Source organism: Perca fluviatilis, chromosome 3 (assembly GCF_010015445.1).
Source record: "Perca fluviatilis chromosome 3, GENO_Pfluv_1.0, whole genome shotgun sequence".
Classification (NCBI taxonomy): Eukaryota; Metazoa; Chordata; class Actinopteri; order Perciformes; family Percidae; genus Perca; species Perca fluviatilis.
Window position 1 is genome coordinate 15418858 of NC_053114.1, and position 21977 is coordinate 15440834.

The 21977-nt window shown below is 39.1% G+C and overlaps 2 protein-coding genes across 4 annotated transcripts; both read right to left on the reverse strand.

Annotated features, from left to right (window-relative positions):
• Positions 1–94: 94 nt before the first annotated feature.
• Positions 95–8742, reverse strand: LOC120555953 (cellular retinoic acid-binding protein 1). Its single transcript, XM_039795177.1, has 4 exons — positions 8569–8742; positions 6756–6934; positions 5604–5717; positions 95–358 (listed from the first exon to the last, which is right to left on the reverse strand). Exons 1-4 carry the CDS (start codon positions 8636–8638, stop codon positions 308–310), a joined length of 414 nt encoding a protein of 137 aa, XP_039651111.1. The 5' UTR covers positions 8639–8742; the 3' UTR covers positions 95–307.
• A 5822-nt stretch (positions 8743–14564) lies between these two features.
• Positions 14565–18631, reverse strand: LOC120556362 (solute carrier family 25 member 44-like). 3 transcript variants are annotated; one of them, XM_039795916.1, is made up of 4 exons: positions 18407–18631; positions 16450–17114; positions 15612–15739; positions 14565–15059 (listed from the first exon to the last, which is right to left on the reverse strand). In XM_039795916.1, exons 1-4 carry the CDS (start codon positions 18469–18471, stop codon positions 14868–14870), a joined length of 1050 nt encoding a protein of 349 aa, XP_039651850.1. In that variant the 5' UTR covers positions 18472–18631; the 3' UTR covers positions 14565–14867. The 3 variants fall into 3 exon arrangements, with proteins under 3 accessions (XP_039651850.1, XP_039651852.1, XP_039651853.1); XM_039795918.1 differs by lacking the exon at positions 18407–18631 and adding an exon at positions 17864–17936 and having other exon boundaries at positions 16450–17118; XM_039795919.1 differs by having other exon boundaries at positions 14566–15059; positions 16450–17118.
• Positions 18632–21977: the final 3346 nt, after the last annotated feature.

The following is a 21977-nucleotide window of genomic DNA, read 5'->3' on the forward strand; positions in this document are numbered from 1 at the left end:
CCAGCAACTTCTTCCACTACTTCTGCTGCTTCTTTGTCTTTTCTACTGTGCCGAGATGTCAAGCATTAATTCAACAATATAACAGAAAGACATCATAATTTGATCGTTTAATTTCCAATTCTTGAAAAATGATATACAAAAAGGGAGAAAAGCAGTGATATCCATCTGAAATTGTGATTTTTCATGAAGATGCAAAAACATTGACTTAAAACAGATTATTTGAGATGTTGATTTTCATGTGAATTTCTGCACTGACAGTTCAGAGACTGAGACATTATTTGTTGAAAATTGAAATTGGGTACTTCTGCTATGCTCGTATGTAGATCCTCGTGCACACCACATCATCGGCTCCAAAAGTCTGAAAAGATTATGAAGGAGAAAAAAAAGAAATCTGGTTATCACTTTATCAGCAGTTCTATATTGTTTGACTTTGAGAACGAACACACACACACACACGCACGCACACAGGCACACAGAGTGAATTTCAGACTGGTCTGAGCTTCAATACAGGTCCATCAAAATCAAAACACGTCTTTCATCTCATCACCAGTACACCGTGTTTTATTCAACCTTCTGCTTTGAAAAATATAAAAATACTCCATTAAAGTAAAAGTCCTGAATTCATAATATTACTTAAGTAAAAGTAGAGAAGTATTATCAGCAAAATGTACTCAAAGTATCAGAAGTTATAGTAAAAGTAAAAAATTATAATAGTTTTTAATGTTGTAGTTGATCAATGTGGAGCCAATTTTAGATAATTTGTGTACTACTGGGTAAATTAGTAGTATAGAAATGAATCATATATTAGCATGACATGTTCACACACACACACAAGTTTGGACACACCTTCTCACTCAATGCGTTTTTTTATTTATTTTCATGACTATTTACATTGTAGATTCTCACTGAAGGCATCAAAACTATGAATGAACACATATGGAATTATGTACTTAACAAAAAAGTGTGAAATAACTGAAAACATGTCTTATATTTTAGATTCTTCAAAGTAGCCACCCTTTGCTTTTTTGATAACTCTGCAAACCCTTGGTGTTCTCTCAATGAGCTTCATGAGGTAGTCACCTGAAATGGTTTTCACTTCACAGGTGTGCTTTGTCAGGGTTAATTAGTGGAATGTTTTCCCTTATTAATAAAAAAGCAAAGGGTGGCTACTTTGAAGAATCTAAAATATAAGACATGTTTTCAGTTATTTCACACTTTTTTGTTATAATTCCATATGTGTTCATTCATAGTTTTGATGCCTTCAGTGAGAATCTACAATGTAAATAGTCATGAAAATAAATTAAAAAAAACACATTGAATGAGAAGGTGTGTCCAAACTTTTGGCCTGTACTGTATATAAAACGATGTCACCGTCCCCTTTTAAAAAAAATCATTTTCTGGAAAAGCCTTTTCAATTAGACAAAACTTGAGGAAAACCTGTGTATTACAGTAACATTTGTAAAAGAAAAAAGAATTGTTGAACTAAGTGTCCCTCTGTGTTATTTTAAAGCTACTGGTATAATACGCTCCAATGAAGTATTAACATGTCAGGTTTTTCATGTATTGTATTCCCTAAATGTCTTCTTAAAATACTATGAAAAGTCCTCATATTCTCTGCTGCTCTGTTACATTTCCACCACTAATTACCTACATGCAGGCTTATATCATAATCTTAACTTGGTAACACTTTACTTGAAGGTATGACACTTACTAAAAGAAGCATTATGTCATAAACGTTTATGACTTGTTTATAATGTTTATGACATGTTCATGACAGTCATGTCACTCTTATGTAGATACCTTCAAGTAAAGTGTAACCCACAATTTGACACGGCTGCCTGCTTAAAGAAACCGACAAAATCTGATATGAGAATGGGGAAGAAAGATTGGATGTCCCGGGTTAGGGGGTGGATGTGTCTGAGTCCAAAGATTTATGGGAGTCCCGGAGGGGGGGGGGCGTAGCGTTATTGCCAATTGCAGCGCCACACACCATCATTACCTCAGGCCATGCGGTGTGGCGGGGAGGGGGGGAAGCAGGGCAGCGGTGTGAAAAATGGAGCTGAGGCGACTCCCATCTGGCACGTGGCGCGATGCCGAGGGAGACATTAACTGGAGGTAACACCAGGGTCCATTGGCATTTCTCAACAGCATGATCAATGAGACCAATTAAAGTCCACAGGAGGACACGCACACAGATTCCCCCCCCCTCCCTCCCCCCTCCACACACACACACACACACATACACACCTCCCGGCTCCGGTCCCATAATAAAGTAGCCAGTGCAGGACTAATCTTTAAAAAAAATCTATATTTATTGGCTTGAAATGTAAAGGAAGTACAGTATATGAGGTTCCTTGCATGGACAAGTAAAAGAGTCGTTTTTCATCTTAGGCTTTTATCCTCTTCCTCTTTTTTACTGTAGACTCCAATTGATCTTTAAAAGTCCACCCGTGTTCGATCACAGTGAGTCTTCATTAAGCCCCACATCCATCCATCTCCCCCTGAGAGCCTAATCTCATCTGCTGGCCACTGCTTTCATTCAACTATTTATATGCATTTTATTCTGTTTAAACTCAGAGGTCGATCACATTCCTCTGTGAACGGAGAGGAGAGGGAACTCGTGTTAAGATGGGATGTGATTTGCAACTGGCCCTTCTGCAATAGAGGATGCTCTAGTTTCAGGACTGCATTCCTAGGACCCTAGTTTTTCAGATAGATGCTAGAATGTAATTATCCTACCTCTAACCCTAACCTTAACCCTTCATAGCTAGCTAGCTGCTAACTTAAGTGTTGATGTTTGTGCAGCATGGTGGCCCAATGGTTAGCCCTGTGGCCTCACAGCAAGAAGGTTGAATCCAAGGTCGTTCCGGGGCCTTTCTGTGTGGAGTTTGCATGTTCTCCCCATTTTTGCGTGGGTTTCCTCCAGGTGCTCCGGTTTCCCCCACCATCAAAAACATGTACTAGGTTCTCCAGTCAGTGCCCTTGGTCAAGGCACTGGCTCAGATCTAGAGTTGGTCCCTGGGTGCTGTGATTGGCTGCCCACTGCTCCCTTGAGGGATGGGTTAAATGCAGAGAATGAATTCTGCTACATGTATGTGTATGTGACAATGAAAGTATATTAAAATAAATATATATATATAAATAAATAAAAATCAGGGCCAATCAGGCACAGTACCAATCATGCACATGCATTCATTCTCCCTTGTGGGGGGGGAGGGGCTTAGGAGAACGTTTTGGGCTTTAGCAGCAAGGGGGGGGGGGGAAGGACTGAGAAGTTGTCGATGTTCAAAGCAACAATATACTGTTGTTTTTGTTTTTTTTTAACAAGGTGGTGCCAGAGGAGCCAGATCTTTTTTTATATTTTTATTTTTTCTACTGGAACATAGGGTCAGTTTCAGCAAATATGACAGAAAGTTAGTTTTATAAGTCTTACCTACTGCACCTTAAAATCACAGAACAGCAGGACATATATCGGACCTCTCCTTGTGTCTGGTGTCGCATTAAAACGTACCATCTTCCCTTTTGAAAAGTTTTCTTTTCTTCCAATGATTCAACCCCACATGTAGATCAGATTACAGCCTATCACTCCCAAAATGGACAGACGGACGTCCACACCCTTATCTTGAATCAAAACAGGTTTGGCCCTGTTCAAAGTTTTAGTTCCCAGTTGGAAAAACCTGCGTTCAGTCCATATTACAGCCCCTCTCACATGTGTTTGTGATTGCCTCTCTGCAGAGGTGAGTCATAGTCGGTAAAGAGGAGATCTCCATCACAGCCAAACTGGACTCTGCTTTGTTGTCCATCTGGCCAATAAATCCAAACGGGCCCAGATGTTTGTCTTAGTGATCTCAAATTGCCAGGAACTGGAGGCTGAAGTGTTTCTGATGTATGCAAGGTCATGAAGTGCTGTCTAACAACAAACTCATGGCAGGGGAATTATATTTTACTGTATTCCTTTTGAAATCTAGATTAAGTTTCTCAGTGGGGCCCCAGAATATGTGTTTCTGCAAACTTTAACTAATAATTCACTTGCTTTTAGCCTTCTGTGCCTTTTTTATTTCTTCTATGTGGATCTTGCAGCCAATAGGGAAATCAGATCGACATGAAATGACCCAAGAAAAACAAAACTCGCCTTGGCCGAGTCTGACTTCTGGTCTACATTTCATAAAAACCTTTCTTTTAACATGATTTTCTATAGATGTCTTTCTTTCTTTTTCCCTTGACATGAACAATTATGAAAATATAAAGGAATGCATCATGATAATGTGCTGTCTCACAGATGCAGGCATGTTTATCCACGCCCTCATTTGGCAAAAAAAAAGAAAAGAAATACAAGTAATAAATTGTATCTCGGAATGGCCATGGGAGTTCGGAACATTTCCGAGGAACTACGTAGTATTTTTTTTGAAAAATATTGACCAGATCGTTTAACATTTTCACATCTGGTGTCACCACCCAGCTGTGGCCTCTCTTGACCATCTTTCTGCTTCTACTGATGTATCCTTCATCGGTGGGAAATGCTCTCAATTTGCTTTTTTCTTTAGAGCTCGATGAAAGGATCGATACAACTCTTGTATATTTTGCTTGTTTAATACGTGCAAAAACCTAAGTGCAACTAACCGTTGTTTTCATTATCGATTTTGTTTTCATTATGATTAATCTACTCAATATTTTCTCGATTAATCAATTGTTTTGGTGTATGAAATCCCCAGATAAGTCCCCAAAGTCAGAACTGATGTCTTCAAATGTCATATTGTCAAGAAAAAAAAAAAGAAGCCACATTTGCTTGAAAATTACGCTATTATTATGCTAAGCTAAGCTAACCGGCTGCTGGGTGTAGTTTCATATTAGGAGAAAGAGATCAACCTTCTCCTAAAAAAAAAAAAAATAAAGAATAGTGAATAAGTGTATTTCCCAAAATATTAAACTAACGTAGGCTACACCGGACTGAAAGAACAGGTGTTTTGACATAAATTGAGGACTGTCCCTTGAACCAATCCTTTGTTTTCTTATTGGCAGAAAGAAACGTAAAAACAGAAAATGGCCCCATGTGGTTAAAGACGGCGACCTCCAAATTTGACACCTCATCCCACTTAGCGAAACGTGTCCATTGATCTGCTGAGAGATTTTAGTTGGAAGTGGGAGTCACTGTGTAGACATCCGTCTTCAGACTGATGGGACGAGAGTTTTTGGGAGAAAACTTTGGTTACACTTTACTTGAAGGTATCTACGTAAGAGTGACATGACACTGTCATGAACAAGTCATAAACATTATAAACAAGTCATGAACGTTTATGGCATAACGCTTCTTTTAGTGTCATTTGGTTTTTGTCATGACAAGTTATGGTTAGGGTTAGAGTTCATGTGTCATATGTTCATGACAGTGTCATGTCACTCTTATGTAGATACCTTCAAGTAAAGTGTTACCAAAACTTCTTACTTTTTTTTTTCTAGAAAGAGAAACAAAAGGGTTGCTCCTGAAGTGTGGATCATAAACCCTTTATACATTTGATTCATTTGAGTCTACAGCTGCATGTAGCACTCTCTTACTTATTTATCACCATATTTCTAGTTACAGTAAACTTGAATTAAAAACTACTCACCAGTACGAGTTCGTCCCCGCTGAGTTCTCGGGTCCAGTAGGTCTTCGGGCCATTCCCGCTCAGTAGAGTCTGTTTGCAGTAAATCTTGTTTTCTGTTTCCCAGGTGGCCAAGCTCTGTAGAAAAGCAGCACTTTAATTATGTTTTTTTTTTCTATATTTATAACAGCAGATGTCATGCAGTAAAGCAAAGTGATAGATGAGAGATCGGGGCATTTTTTTCTCACCATCAGTCTTCAAGGGAGGTTTTAGCTCGAAAAATTACACTTTTAAGATTTTTTTCAGTGCATTTTTTTATCTACTTCCTTGTAGCCGGTTTCCCTTAATTTCAGTAAAATATTAGATTTAAAGGGACACTCCACCAATTTTACACATGAAGTTCAGTTTAGTCGTCACAAGGAACATATGCTGCCTGTGTTGTGTGATCTTATCTGGTGCTCTGGAGAAACTTTTTAAAGTCTGAAAAAATAACCCTTCCCTCTTTTACCAATTTACCAGGCAGATAGGGTCATTAGTATTGAATTGCATTATGGGAAATGTAGGATCTAGTGGTTTTGGAAACTAGGGACTAAAAGTGGTGATATCCTTTGATTTTAAGCCATTCTTTTTTCAATCTGTCTCTCACAATTTAATACAGTTGCAATGTTGGGTACCCCTTTAACCTGCACTTAGTAGAGTCTTGTTAAAGGTGTTCTAAGTGATGTCATGCGTTTTTTAGGCTAAAACATTTTTTGTCACATACAGCAAACATCTCACTATCACACTGTAAAAAAAAACGCGGTCTCGAAGGGAGGGAACAGGATGAGGAGGAGGGAGGAGCGAGCTAGTCTTCGTTTTGTTTGAAAATACTTCCACGTCACCCAACATCACTTAGAGCACCTTTAATACAGTTTTTTTTTTTTTTGGACAAAGTTGCAAAACCCCTGATAGTAATTTGAATGTTAGGACAGTTTTTCAGAAGACTTCCAGAGTGATGTGTTCAGGTGCTAGTGGGAATCCTCAAGACTTGATTTTAATACAACAAGCTACAAAGATATCATCCTTCTATAATGTAATTTGTTTTACTCATTCATAGATGTCAGAAAGACAGTTGAATCGATAGAAAGTAAAATCTCAGATTGTTCTTGTGCAGTTATCGCTGGTTAGTTGGATTACCTTACACTTTCTGCCATCCACCGTCTCCTCATTAAACTCCTCTCCAATGACGAAGTTGATCTCCGTGGTGCGGACTGTGGTAGAAGTCTTGATGTAGAAGTGCTCGCCATTCTGTCTTATCTCCACATGTGGCTTGGACGCAGCTGCCACCGCTACCTTCCTCAGCATGGCATTCACACCTGAAAACACGTACAAAGCTACCAGTGAGCCTACAGTATACATAAGGTCCCATGGCATGAAAATTTCCCTTTGAGTTTTTTTTTAACATTAATATGCGTTCCCCCAGCCTGCCTATGGTCCCCCAGTGGCTAGAAATGGTGATAGTTGTAAACCAAGCCCTGGGTATCCTGCTCTGTCTTTGAGAAAATGAAAGCTCAGATGGGCCGATCTGAAATCTTCCCTTTATGACGTCATAAGGGGAAAGGTTACCTCCCCTTTCTCTGCTTTGCCCGCGCAGAGAATTTGGCAAGCCCATGAGAAAGAGAGAGACAAGCAAAGCATGGCAGTTGGTCAAGGCCACACCCCCACCCTCCACATTGCCCCCCCCCCTCTCTCCTCCTCAATAGCATTTAAAGCTACAGACACAGAAATGGCACATCCTAAGGAAAGCTCATTCTGGGACTGGCTCTAGTGGCTGTAATTCTGCACCAAGGCTGAATTTCTGTAAAGAGACTTCAGATCCAGTATTAGGGGACCACTAAGGCCTATATAAAAGCATCCAAAAAGCAGCATTTCATGGGACCTTTAATAGAAATATGAAGTAGGGCTGATTAGTCTGTAACCTATAATGCTGATGTACAAAACAACTTTGTTCCCATCAATTGCCACTCAGTATTAGATCTACTTTCATCCATATTTTATTATCTTGACATTGCGTTGTGTCACTTCACGTTTTGTCTGTCCACCTCTGGCGCCAAAAAAGGTTTTAAGAAAAAAAATCGGAGTTTCTGTTTCAGACATGAAACTTGGCTTATTTACAATAGGAACTAAAAATAAATGTAGAGTTACGTATCTCAGACAGTAAAAACATATCACGTTTCAGGTGTCAGGAGAAGTTTTGACAGTATGAAGCCGTTGGTTTTCACATTACAAGAAAAGGATCCTCTAGCGGCTGCAACTGAGATTGTTATCAGCAGATGTTGCAAATATGGAGGCTGCAGTGACAAGGTGGTGAGGGAGAGGAATGCTGCTTTGTTTAGCTCTCCTGTAGATCATGATAGATTATATCCTCCAAATGAGTGGAAAAGCTATTAACCCTTTCTGTCACAGTTACAGTGCAAACATCCAGATGAGAGAACGCTTCAGTCTGTTTTCCATCCATCCTCTTAAGTCCATCACATAAACCCAGCGACAATACACCCGTTTGTCGTCTCGTCCTGTAGTTAAAAGCAGTTGTAGTCCACTTTGGAACAAGCAGCTTTGGTTTTGAATTTGTCCTCTGCAACCATACTTCCATATAAAAAAAAATGTAAAACCTGTGCTATTATGAAGCCAAAATAAGAGACATTGGATTGGTGGAAACATAATGGAAAAGACCAGCTTTAATTGTCTTTTTTTTTTCTTTTTCTTCATTGGTGAATGTATCCAATGTTCGTCTGTTTCCACCATCTGAGATGTTTACAATCTATGTATAATTTGTACTTCAAGTGTGACATATTTTAGTGTCTTTTTCATTTTTGTTTTACATTTGGTTGTCTACAGATAATATACCTCTTTCTTGTTCAGTCACTGGATAGTAAAAAAAAACAACCTAAAATGCATTAAACCTTCATAGGAAAAAAAAAAAAAAAAAAAAAGAGTAAATTGTCCTCACCCAGGGTTTTGAGCAAATCTTCGAAATTCTCGCTGCTTTTCATTTTCCATGTCCCTGCAAAATTGGGCATTTTTCTTGTGGGGGTTTTCAATGTGTGTCAGCCTTTCGTCTCCTGTCGTCCGTCTACCCCTTTCTCTTTTCTTCAGGCTCTTTCTCTCCCTCTCTCCTCTCTCTCTCTCTCTCTCTCTCTCTCTCTCTCTCTCTCTGTCTCTCTGTCTCTCCTCCCTGTGTGCAATGATCCCAGCACACAGCAGACCAAACCCACTCTACCTCAGCCTCCTCTCCCACACATTAATCACACACACACACACACACACACACACCCACACACCCACACAGAGTGTTAATGGTTTATTCTCATTAGAGACTTTTTAACGACGGTGCTGAATTATGGTTCCATAGGATGGTCTTGATGTCTCATCTCACCATCTGATCTGACTGACGTTTAGTAGAACTTAATGTTTGGCATCTTCTTTTCCTTGTATATGGACAGTTTAGGACACGAAAAAATAAAAGACAAAACATATTCTCACTTCCACTAGATACCTCCCAATTGTATCTAGTTATGCATATCATTTTGGTTTTATTTGCCCAGAATTTGAAATATCCATCTCTTGAGTGTTCTGCCTCCAACCCCAGTACTGTCTGTGGTACTCAATAAAAAATTCAACCGCAAACTTGTTTTTTTCCAGAAACAATGTTGGAGAAAATCCACATACCTTATTTTCATAGCAATTATTTTGTTGGTAGAAAGAACAATAACAAAAACTGACCACAGTGGCAATGGGGACACTGTGCTGCAGATGTTTTTAGTCATTTTTAACTGGTTTCAGGACCAGAAACCAAATTCCATTCACCCCCACTGTAGGAGGAACACACAGATGTAATGCACAGCACAGCTCTGTGTAAAGATGTATTTAAAGTTCAGCTGAAGCTAAAGGATAATACAGCTTCTTTGGGACAAATTTCCCTCTGGAGAGGAGGAACAATTGCAGCAACCCAAACCGAAAATTCCAAATATGAGTATTGTTTAAAGACATAGTTGGAATGATGTGAAGCTGTTCTTTAAAGATGACATTTTTGTATTTATGCAGTGAATCCATTCTCGTCATTTTCACTTATATTGAAGACGTAGATAGTGAATGCTCCTTTCTAAAACTTCTTTGTACTTTTGCTGCTCTTCTACTCTCAACATTTTGGCGCGCGCACACACACACACACACACACACACACACACACACAGACACACGCCCATCTACCACCATCACATCCCATGAGAATGGGAGGCCCTTCCTCTAACCCCGGCCAAGTCAGATTTGTTTCCTCTCTGACAGCCCCTCATCACTCTTTTTGACAAAGTGCCTTCCAGACACCGCTTGATAATTAATGTATAGACCAGAGAAGGGAACACTCCATCATCCCACCGCGAAGTGTCAGCTTTAATAGGCCTCCTTGTTTGTTTGTTTCATTTATCAGTAGATTTGTCTGTTGGTCTCTGGGTGGTTTTATTTGAAAAAAGGGAAAGTGAGGGAAAAGTTTGAGGATTTGTGACAAGCACGGAGGGGTAAACGTGGGACGTGAGAGAGCATTGTCTGCTGCCACCTATCTCATGTTTATGGAAAATAGTAGACTTTTAGTGTTTGTGTCGGTTTCTTCTGGTATTTTTATGGTTTTAAAAGGTTTAATCTGATTTAAAATGTATGCTAATGTATGAGTTAACCCTATCTTATGGACAAAACGATCAGAAAAAAATCACAGGATTTAAAACCCTTTGCCTCATTAGCTCCTTTCATCTCATTACCTAACTGACATAATGACATATTACCATTACCATTCGGACCATTAGTGTCAGAATGTCACCTTCAATAAGACGTATAGACGCCCCACAGTTATGAGAACATCAAGGAAACACATTAACTTTTGCCATTTTCTCCTCCCAGAGCTTAATTTTTTTGGTTTTTCAAAAGGAAAAACATACATACGTACACACATACATACATATATATACGTACATACATACATACATACTACATGGCCTGTAAAATGTATCACACATCAAAATATCACAGCAAACTACACCTAAGACAAGTGGAAAATAACAGAGGTAGAGCGTTATATAGTTTATAGTCTATTACATTATATATGTAGCAAATAGTACATCATATTGTAAACATTAAATATCACAAATTATGCAAGTCATATAGTACATCGCTATATATATATTAAATGGAATGAGGTGTAACAAAGAGCCCCATATTACCATGTAGATATCTTGCCTATCCAACAGCTTATAACATAATCTTTCATAGCAGGAAATTTGGGCTATTTCGTTAATCCATTCCTTCACTGATATATCTCCTTCAGTTTTCCAGTGTCGCAGCACTATCCTACATCCAGCAATAAGTGCTATTCTGCATGGGGATTTAGACCACTTCCCTTGGGCAAAATGCCTAATAAGCAAAGCACTGGTCCTCCCTCCCAGAGCTTCTAAACGGCACAATGAACTCCCTGAGGAACGCACAGTATTGACATGTTTTTCAAAATGTTAGTTCACACAAAGCCTCTTCCTTCCTAGCACACATGGTGCTAAACTTGAATATAATGTTCTTATGTAAAAACATTATCCCCCCTGATCGCTTTTTACATTTTTAATTTGGTCCGAGATTTATTTATTTATGTAATGTATAAACAAGGAAATACCTTAAATCAAATGTACTTTGCCTGCAGTGATTCACTGCATCACAAATTTTAAAAGTTCTCCACTAAAGCTTTGCCATTATTTTTTTTTATGTCTGATCAGCATTAGCTGTCTGTTGGATTAGCTTATCACACACATATCAATATAAGCATATGTTGTACATTGGCTAATAATTAGGGTTGGGGGAAAAAATCGATACAGTATAGTATCGCAATATTTTTCGTGGCAATAGTGTATCGATACACAGATGCCAAGTATCGATCTTTTATATGTGTTGGTCAGTCTGTCTGCTTGACAATCCCATATTGCATCATTTAAAATTGAAGTGAGATGAACAAACAGAGAAAAGTATCTTTTTCAATAAAACAGATGTTGACAACATTTTCCTTTGGGGACATCATTTGAAATTGGGAAAAATGTGAAGTTGGATAAAAGGTAATACATTGCAGTATATCGCAGAATATTGCAATATGTTAAAAATCGCAATATCGTATCATGACATAAGTATCGTGAAGATATCGTGTCGTGAGGCCTCTGGTGATTCCCACCCCTACTAATAATTAAGAAGAAATTGCCATAGATACGAGGAACAGCTTATCAATGACAGTCTGTCCACCAGCGAGGGATGCCATTTTTGACTAAACCCAATTTAAGGGCTCCTTCTCGAATAGGTTTGCCTATAGTATGTAAATAGTTTAACACTGAAACATTATCGGTGTGAGCTTCAGAAATGTATTGGTCAGTCTATAATTACATAAACATTTTCTAAAAGTTCTCGTGTCAAAACTCAAATGTCAAGTTTTGACATTTGGAAAATGACCCAGATATGGCTTGATGATGATGAGACATCTGCTGATCAAATTAATTTCATTCTTTAAAATTTCAAAACCAACAATGAAAAATATCAATTGGAGAAAAAAAAAAAAGTACTGATTTAATGGTTGGAAAGCAGTAAAAACACAAACTGACATTTCGTTAAGCAGCCGTGATGTTTTATTTACCAACTAGATGAACCAAGACACAGTGAAACGCCCCCTTTTAATATTTTTTTTTGTTGTTTTTTTTTTGTTTTTTTTTTACAACCCCAATCTCTGAGAACACAATCACACTTTGAATTATTAAAAGTTGTGCAAAGAAAATGAAAAATTCCACACGGTCTTCTGGATGATTGCCCTGAAGGAGCGTGGATGAATCTACCGTGTATTCCAGTGTTCATCGGGTGTCAATTTTAATTTTATAAACGCATCTTGGCGTGGCCTGAGCAGATTTATGTATAACTTCATGAAAACTTTATGGGGTGTTGTGGCTTCATTTCAACAAACTCTGATTTAGGAACGTGCCTTCAATCAAACTAAAACAGCTCATTACCATTCTCCTTTCTCTTGTAATAGAAATACCCACGGTGACATTTTATCTTCCCTTTTTCTAAAATGCCATTTGAAAAAGATTAAAATATACAAAAGCAACAAACTAAATGAGCCACAACACTCATCCTAAAACATGTTTAAAATAAACAAGGACATTTTGAAGTTGGGACACTTCTGTGGTCATAATCCCCAAAAATGTGACGAAAATAAATTAAGTATAAAGCATTCCTTTAAGACATGTTATTCACACGGTTTACCAGAAATATACAATTACATTTTGTGCTGATAAGGTTAAAACATTTACATTATTGCACTCAAACGTTTACGGTCACAAGAGGGAAAAACAGCATTAGTTCTGCTTACTGTCCTTCAATCTTTCTTGCCTCACCTTTTTAAATAAAATACTTCCGTTATGCTCAACTTCCAAGTTACTAGTACACCAAATCAGGTACATAATAACCAGCTTGACTACTGCAATATGCCCTGCAATGCTAGAGAGACAGCATGCTAGTATGTTACAAAAATGCTGATAAAATATTGTACTGCATGTATAGTTTTGCATGGAATTTGTCATTTTGACTCAGTTTGTGCAGCAAACAAGACAACTCTAAATGAAATACACCGACAACAAAGAGGCTGCCATGATATACAGATTCTAATACCTACTGTTCTTTTTCTTACACACATTCCACGAGACAAAAAGCAGATTGTCTTGATTACACTACGAAGGCAGCAATTTTAAAAAAGGCCAAAAGAAAGGAACTACACAGAGAAGCCAGTTTAGCAAGCGGAAGGAAACGCACGCTTTGGAAAAATGTGTTTACCGTGGATGTGGATGGGTCATCGGATGTTATATGACCTCTCTGAACCCTGATCAAAACCAGTTTCTTTTTTCATGTGGACCCAACAGCGTTTGGCTTTGGGACAGCACAAACACAGTAACCATGTGGCAAGCAATCAATTCCACTTTTCTCCACTGCAAAGATGCTTGAACATATCTGTAGCGCGTGTAAAATGAGTCGTTGCAAGGTTGCATTGATTTGTCTGCATCTTGCGCCAGTGTTTAAACATTTTAGTCACCACTTTCAATTGAACGATATATATAAAAAAAAAAAAATTAATTAATTGCCAACCAAAGGTTGCATTCACATAGCCTGCAGCGGTCGTCAGGCGGTCCGGCGAAAACCCAGGTCGTTCCATTCGTTTTGAATGGGGGGGTAGGGAGTTTAGGCTGCAGCGGCCCGCTGCCTGCTGCGAAAAGTTCAGACCGATTCAATTTATGGAGAAACGCAACCCAACGTCATCCTGCGGTTGGCCAATCATGTAACCAGGTATCAGACTGGTCAGTCCGTTTTGAGGCGGTGTGAGAAACCACGTACAGTAAACCTCACTTCCTCTATCGTGGCAACAACAAAAGTTTTTAAAAAAAACTATGAGGGTTACAAAAATGGAACACATTCACCTAACTGCCCAGGAGTTTGTGCAACAGCTGACACTTTCCTGCATTAAGCTTCAGCACAAAGCACAGTCCCTCTGTCTCTTTTCTCTCTCTCTCTTTCTCCTGCAGCGAATCGCCGGACCGTCTGATCTAGAGTGAATGAAAGCAGCGATGTAAACCGTTAACCTGGGTCTGGTGTGAATGTTGATGGTCCAGGTATTTAAAAAGGTACTCTAAGCGATGTTTTTTTGGCTACAAAATTTTTTTGTCACATACAGCAAACATCTCCTCACTATCCGCGAGCTGCCTGTCCCCTGAACACTGTAGACAGCTCAGGCTCCGCAAATGCCAACAAAAACAAACTGCGCCAACCTGCACCACCAAACATAACAAAGAGTGTTCCAGCCAATAACCGACAAGGATTTGGGGGGTGGGGGTTGGGGGGTTGGTGCGAGGAAGCACGGAAGGGAGGGAGAGGGGACGGGATGAGGAGGAGGGAGGGGCGAGCTAGCCTCCGTTTTGTTTGAAAATACTTTGAACGTCAACGGAGAAGGGCCGTCGCCCAACATCGCTTAGAGCACCTTTAATCTGCAACTAATATGTTGGCATGGACACATGGTCATTGTCTTATACACATGGTAATGCGTGTTTGAAGTGGCTTGATTGAATTTTTTTTCAAGTTTCCCACGTTGTTATTTAAAACAAACTTTTCTTTCATCCAGTGTTTTCACAGAATATCGAACGTAGGAAAAAAAAAAATGGCACGTGGTCCGTATATTGTCTGTCCGGGTATCTTCTACCAGTGTCTCGAGTCCACCAGCTCCGGTCGCAAACTCAGTTTTTTTAGCGTCTCGTAGCCGACCACCATGACGAGGGCAGTGGGCGTGGATGAGATGATGCGTGCCGACAGTCCTTTGGTCAATCCCCAGCCGCCCTCCTCTTTGATGAGCTGCCTGAACGTCTCGATGACTGAAGACCTCCCTTCAACCTAAACAAAAAACGCACACAGTACACATTGTGTTGTCATCTGAAACCACAAACTACAATCACGACTTGGCCTAGGGCTGGATGATGTATTTTGAAACATTTTTGATTCATTCAGATTTTAGTTTTTGCATGATATGTGAAATGTCTACATTGGATGAAAATGTTGTTATTACAACATGCGCCATTGGTTATTTTTCAGTCAAATGGTAACGTAGATGAAAGCGGTCTTGAATCACACACATCTTGCTGTAATTTGCAGGAAAAAAAAAATAATAGTGAATCATACCCAAGCTTGGAAAAATGTTTTATATGTTTTGGCCATGTCACCCATCACCAACTAAACCTAATGGACTGTGCACTTCAGGGCACTTTTCTGCCAACGTTTTGATGCTTTGACCAACTACATGCCATCGATCTCTAAGCTACTGGCGTGTGTCAAACATTAGAAAAATCAAACAAAAACTATCTGGATAGAGTTTTACTGGTCTGTGAATCAGACATTTAACATAGCAGCCCCAAACTTGGCCTGATAGATGCACAGTAAATGACTTACCTGCACTCTGGCTCGGACCACATCCATTGGGTTGGTGACAGTTGAGGCAGTAGCGGCAGCTAGAGGTCCAGCCATGGCTTGTAGAATCAGATGAGGGCAGTCACTGGGTGCCAGTTGAGAAAGTTGCTCTGTAGAACATTACACATGGTATACAGCTACTTGATTAACCACACGGCAAGGACTGGTGTATTCATTCTCACAGTACAGATGTACAAATGCACTGGGGACACAGACATCCACAGATAAGACATGGCACAAGCTTAAAAGGTCCCATGGCATTTCACTTTATGAGTTTTTTTTACATTAATATGAGTTCCCCCAGCCTGCCTATGGTCCCCCAGTGGCTAGACATGGTGATAGGTGTAAACCGAGTCCTGGGTATCCTGCTCTGCCTTTGAGAAAATTAAAGCTCAGATGGGCCGATCTGGAATCTTCCCTTTATGATGTCATAAGGGGAAAGGTTACCTCCGCTTTGCCCGCCCAGAGAATTTGGCCCACCCATGAGAAAGAGAGAGACATCCTGGCTTTTAAACGAGCCAAGTGGCAGTTGGTCAAGACCACACCACCACCCTCCACTTTGCGCCCCCCCCCCTCTCCTCCTCAATAGCTACAGACACATAAATGGCACAACCTAAGGAAAGCTCATTGTGGGGCTGGCTCTAGTGTCTGTAATTCTGCACCAAGGCTGAATTTCGGGAAAGAGACTTCAGATACAGTATTAGGGGACCACTAAGGCCTATATAAAAGCATCCATGTCATGGGACCTTTAAGGTCTTTAAAAGGAAGTGCAATTAGTGCAGAGCTTTTGTTTATTTTATTTTTTAATTAGAAAACTTACCAGCATAAAAATGATAAAAAGGCCACCAGACAGCACTGTTTGGGATATATGTGAGTAAAGAAGCCACATATCCCCTGTAGAAGCCCCGGAAACCATCAGCAGCAAAAATCTGACCCATAATGTTTCTGGTTTGGCCGAACACTTTTTTGGGCTTTCCAGTCTCTGTGTTCGAATTGAGTCTAAAGCGGGTGAGGTGCTCCCCTTGGCCCTGCATCATTAGCTGCTGAGAGATAACATCTATAGGAACAGTGATGCTCTGAGCAACCAGGGAGGCCATGCCGCCCGCCACCAGTGACTTGACCGTATTGTCCTCAGAATACTGGGAGACATACTTCCTCACCAGCTCGTAGGTGGTTATGTAAGCCTGGCCTGAGATGAGTGTGAGGGTGTTGACCATAAAGCCGCGATAAAGGCCTCGAACGCCCTCCGTCCGCAGAATCTTGAAGAAGGCGTCAAAGGTGCCGCTGTAGAGCGATTTGCCCCTCTGCACCTGCAGCCGAGTGCGAATGAGTGTGGCCGGGTAGACCGTGGCCCGGATGGTCATCGTCATGAACACCCCGAAAGAGTAGAACTTCCTTTTGTCAAGGTCCTCCCACTCGATGATCTGGATGTTCCTTTTCTGCTGCATCCTGCCAGCTTTAGGTGACCCCTCATCAGACTGATTCCTGCCTGACAGCATAAATAGCATATTAGATAACTTGCATATTGGATTAATGCAAAAATCCTGCAAACAATATTGTCATTGCTCATTGAGTTGCAACTCTGCTCACAATGACCTGATATGGAAATGATAATTACTAGTATAAAAAGGTATCAAAAAACCTATGACAGATGACACATTTACATTGTCTTACTGTATACATCACCATGTCGCTCAACCCGATTGTTTGCTAAGTAACCAATCCTGCTGCAGGGCTTGACATTGTCTTGTCTTATGAGGGAAAATACATTAAAACGTAAATTAAAAACCTCTGAGGGGGCTCTCAGAGAGCACAGACCTCCGCCAGGACCTGCTCTATCTCACTATGTTAATGCAGTGTGAATTTTCGCAGTCTTGATCTAACTTTTCCGATTACACCGACAGTACTTGAATACACCACAAATGCCCCATCTCGCAAGAGAAACATAATTCGTGTATCCGCTTCAAAATGTAACGTTAGTGGATTCTTCCGTGGGCCATGCTACACCTTTCAACCAAGTGTCATGTAAAGCGGTACATTTTTTCCGTAATCCTGCTGACAGACAAACAAAAAGACAAACCCGAGTCGGAGGTAACGTTAAAAGCCCTAGCTAACTGTAACCGTCGGTTAGCTACTAATAACAACATAGCTGTAGGTTATTCTGTAATTGCTAACGTTATCCCCCAAATAATATGTGAAATCAACCCTGTGAGGTATCCAAATAATGAGAGCACCTGTCATTTTTATCCATCCCTGATCCGCCTTTGCCGATACTTGATCTCTGTACCTGAGAGTTCAAAGGTCATTCTGCAAGACAACACGATAACAATACGTTGATCTTAGGCATGGGTCAGCTTTGGCATGTCGGTGTTATGACTGTGTTCGTATAAATATCGCTTATCTGGTCACCCATAGCTAAACACCATTACAACTACAACAGTTTGTACTGTATATAAAAAGACAGTCTGTGGTTTACTTGACCCTAGTGGCAACACCGGCCGGCCAGAGGACACCGTGTCCCAGAGCTGGTGTGAAGCCAAATGAGAGCTACGGAAGCAGCAGCAGTCGTGTTAGTAAACGTTAATAACACGTAACGTTATGAGCCCAACAAAGTAAGTCAAACAATGACAACGCCGGGTGTTAAATAAAACGTATCTGTCATCACCTGCTGGACACGCTAGTGTGGGTTTAAGCTTGTGTTAGCTAACATTGAGCTAGGCCTGAGTTATGTAGCTAGCTAGCTAGCGCTAGCATTGGCATGATTTGGAAGCACTTACCTCTTTAGACAGATGTGTATTATAAGGTCATGGCAATGTCGGTTAGACTTTAAATAGCATGTCATCGGTCAAAAAAATTTGCAATTCCGCGTATCGTCATTCAGTTGTTTAGCTAAATATATTATAGCGACGTAAATACTTAGCTACCTCCTAGCGAGTCAGCTAACTTGCTTACCATTCCCATTCAAACGGCATGTAGCCGAAACAACCACTGACCGGCAAGCAAAATTACGAATCCCACTATGGCCACGCCAAGACCCGCCCTACGCAGCAGCTCGATTGGTTGGGGTTAGGCATTTGACCTCGAGTGGTTAAGGTTAGTGTTAGGGGATTGGTCAGGGGATAGGACCTGTACATCTGCCCTACAAAGCAAAAAGGCAGTAACTGCATTTTTGGTCAAAAATGAGTTATTATCATTTCATGACATTCAATGCATGCTTTGTTATGTGACAAAACATCTTATCTCAAATGTGTGTCGTTTTGGAGAAAAATGGTAGTCGTTTAAAGTAACTGCAAAAAGCCCTAGTGAAACAAAGCATGAGTACAGTAACATCCATTACTGTATTCTTATGTTTTACCCATAGACTGTTACAGTCTATGGTTTTACCTAACAAAAAATAACCGTGTTGCTGCGCAGTGAAGTTACTGTTTCGATGGTGAACACACACAGCTGATTTCGCGGCATAACATCATCAATTATTATTATTATTATTGTTATTATCATTATTTTATTTATATATATATTTATATATAATCTATATACAATCTATTATTAAATGTATGTTTACTAATTTGAAATATCTGTCCCATGTATTCATTTCATTCAGTACTTTGTGTTTATAAACCTACTGAAACAGATACTGCACCATATAAAATCATCAACTTGTTTATCTTAGTTATCATCATAAGAGTTTGAAAAGCCTTTGAAACACTTAGGCAAAATGATTTTGTTTTGCTCTGTTGAATTGCAGTTAAACTTGCCTATATTGCTCCAAAGAAAAGATGTTTTGCAGTGCTTTAACATTAATGTGATTTGTAGGTATAGCAGATACTACATTACAGATACAGAAACACCCCCAGACACACATTAATCTAATACTCACACATAATAATGTGGTCCTATTCAAAATAAATTGTCCCCATTTGGGCCTTGTCACAGCTTAGCAGTGTGAGACTTTAAGCAGCCATTTCAGCACCAGAACAGCTTCCGGGTGGAAAATATTGACCTAAAATGGTCAAATTAGTTTTGGTTTTGGTATATCCATGTTCAGGAAAACAAATGGTTCCAATTATTTCAAATACAGTGTATCTAACACACCCAGAGCCCAAGTTGTGGCAAAATAGTTTTTGGAGAATCTGTAGTTACTGCCTTTTTCCTTGGTATGGTGCCACATTTTTGGTAAGTAATACAAAGCAAGAATACAGTAACTGCAAAATAGGGGTAAAATATCAAATTAAATATGAGGATTGATATGTACAAAGAATAAGCTAATATAAAGTAACAAAAAAAACAGCCACATGTCCAATAATCTACCTACAACTACTTAGCTGGATGACAGGATAACTTTAAAGTCATTTTTCTCAGTTCTGCACTCTGCGTACTGCCTTTTTGCTTTGTAGGGCAGACATGTAAGCATAGACGCCTGGCCAATAGTAGTGTGTGAACGCTATTGAAGGGCGGGGCACAGCAGAGCTTCTTCTTTTATTTTACACGTCATGATGCATTCAGTTATTTCATTAGCGCCGTCTACAAGGCCTGGAGGGAAACCCCTCGTCTCACATCCATCATGTAGTGGTGGAAAGGTGTACTTTACTTGAGTATTTCCACTTTAACTTTATACTTCTACTCCACTACATTTATTTGACAACATTAGTTTTAGATTATAATACAAAATGTAATAAATGAATAAATGATGATGTATTATAGAGGCTAAGCTAGCCAGCAGTTTATCAAGTAATTAGAATTTGCCCAACCTTTACCAGCTGCAACATTAAAGTAATGCTTACATGTTAATGCATCCACAATTAAATGTTCTGCATGATTAGTTTTTACTTTTGTAATTCTATTTTGATGCTAATACTTTTTTTGTTTATTTTAATGCAGGATTCTTACTTGCAACAGAGTATTTAATACACTGTAGTATTGGTGCTTTTACTTAAGTAAAATATGTGAATACCTTCCACCATTGCATAACATTTATCAAATTTTAAAAAAAATCGCTTTTAGAGACGGAAAGTAAGTAAATACATACATATGAAGAGATAATTTGATAAAACAGACACAAGCCATCATATAAACCAATACAATTCGGATTGATATTGCACAACAATATATTTAGTCAAATAAATAAAAACAGAGATATCTGTTTTGCAAATAAACCCTTCATATAATCAAGAGCTATTTCAGTATATTCTTGAAAAAAAAATTCCGCTGAGTGTCCTACAGCCTGTCTAATGGCTGTATATACCTTATAAGGTCTGCAACTGATCTTGCTTTTCTTTATTAATGTATTTAGTCTGTTAATTGTCAAGAAATAATGACAAATGCCCAATATACCAGTTGAATAGAAAGAAAGAGTACTTTGCATACACACCAATCAATCAACAAACAACAGGAACATCATTATTTATTATCATAAATATTTATTTATTATATAATTGTCCTTATTTTGTAAAAAATGAAGTAAAAGAAAGCTAAACTAAAACTAGAACTTTACTCTAGCCTATTTCTAAATAAACAGTGATAGTGCCTGGTAAAATGCTGTACATTGTATATTGATATTTTGGATTTGTATGTCAAGTTACTTTTATTGGAATTGACTAGAAGATCAATTACACAAAATATTGATGTAAACATGGCTATGTAAAGGGATTTACAAAGCGCATTAGTAAAAGCGTTAAAGTAGGCTAGCCTACTTTATTTTTCCACCGCTTTTAACGAACTGGACATAAGTAATAAATTGTGCTGTCAAGATACAAGGGAAATCAGAAAGAATCAAGATGGTGCTGGATGCTGCCGAGGACTTTTCAACGTTTTGGACGTATCGGGTCCGACTGTGTAGGTTGAGACTTTTTCATATTTCATGGTATTGTGTCATGCAAGGTCATTGCAAAATCTAGAGAAATGTGCGAAGTGGCCATCGGGGGACAGTTGAGACACAGCTACGTATCAACTGTACTCGCGATAGAGTTCTATTGTGTCACACGCTGTTTAGTTGTTCAGTGTAATGATAACAGGTTAAACGTCGTAATTACCCAGCATAGGATGCTAATGAAAATAAAATTAGATCTGTGTGATTTCCATTTGTGCTGTTGCAATATATGTTTGTTAAATATATTATTCATGTTTTATACATTTTAATCAGTGCTAATTTAAATAAAATGAATTAATTTAAATTGATGAATAAACATCTGTTGCCCAATTGTTATTTTCTTTATTTGTCTTCATTTATTATATTTGCAGTGAACGGTTACCTTTACATCATTAAAAATGGGTGTCTCAACTGTACCATGGTACTGTCTCAACTGTACCACATATGTTTACAGTTGAGACAAAGTTGAGACAAAAAGC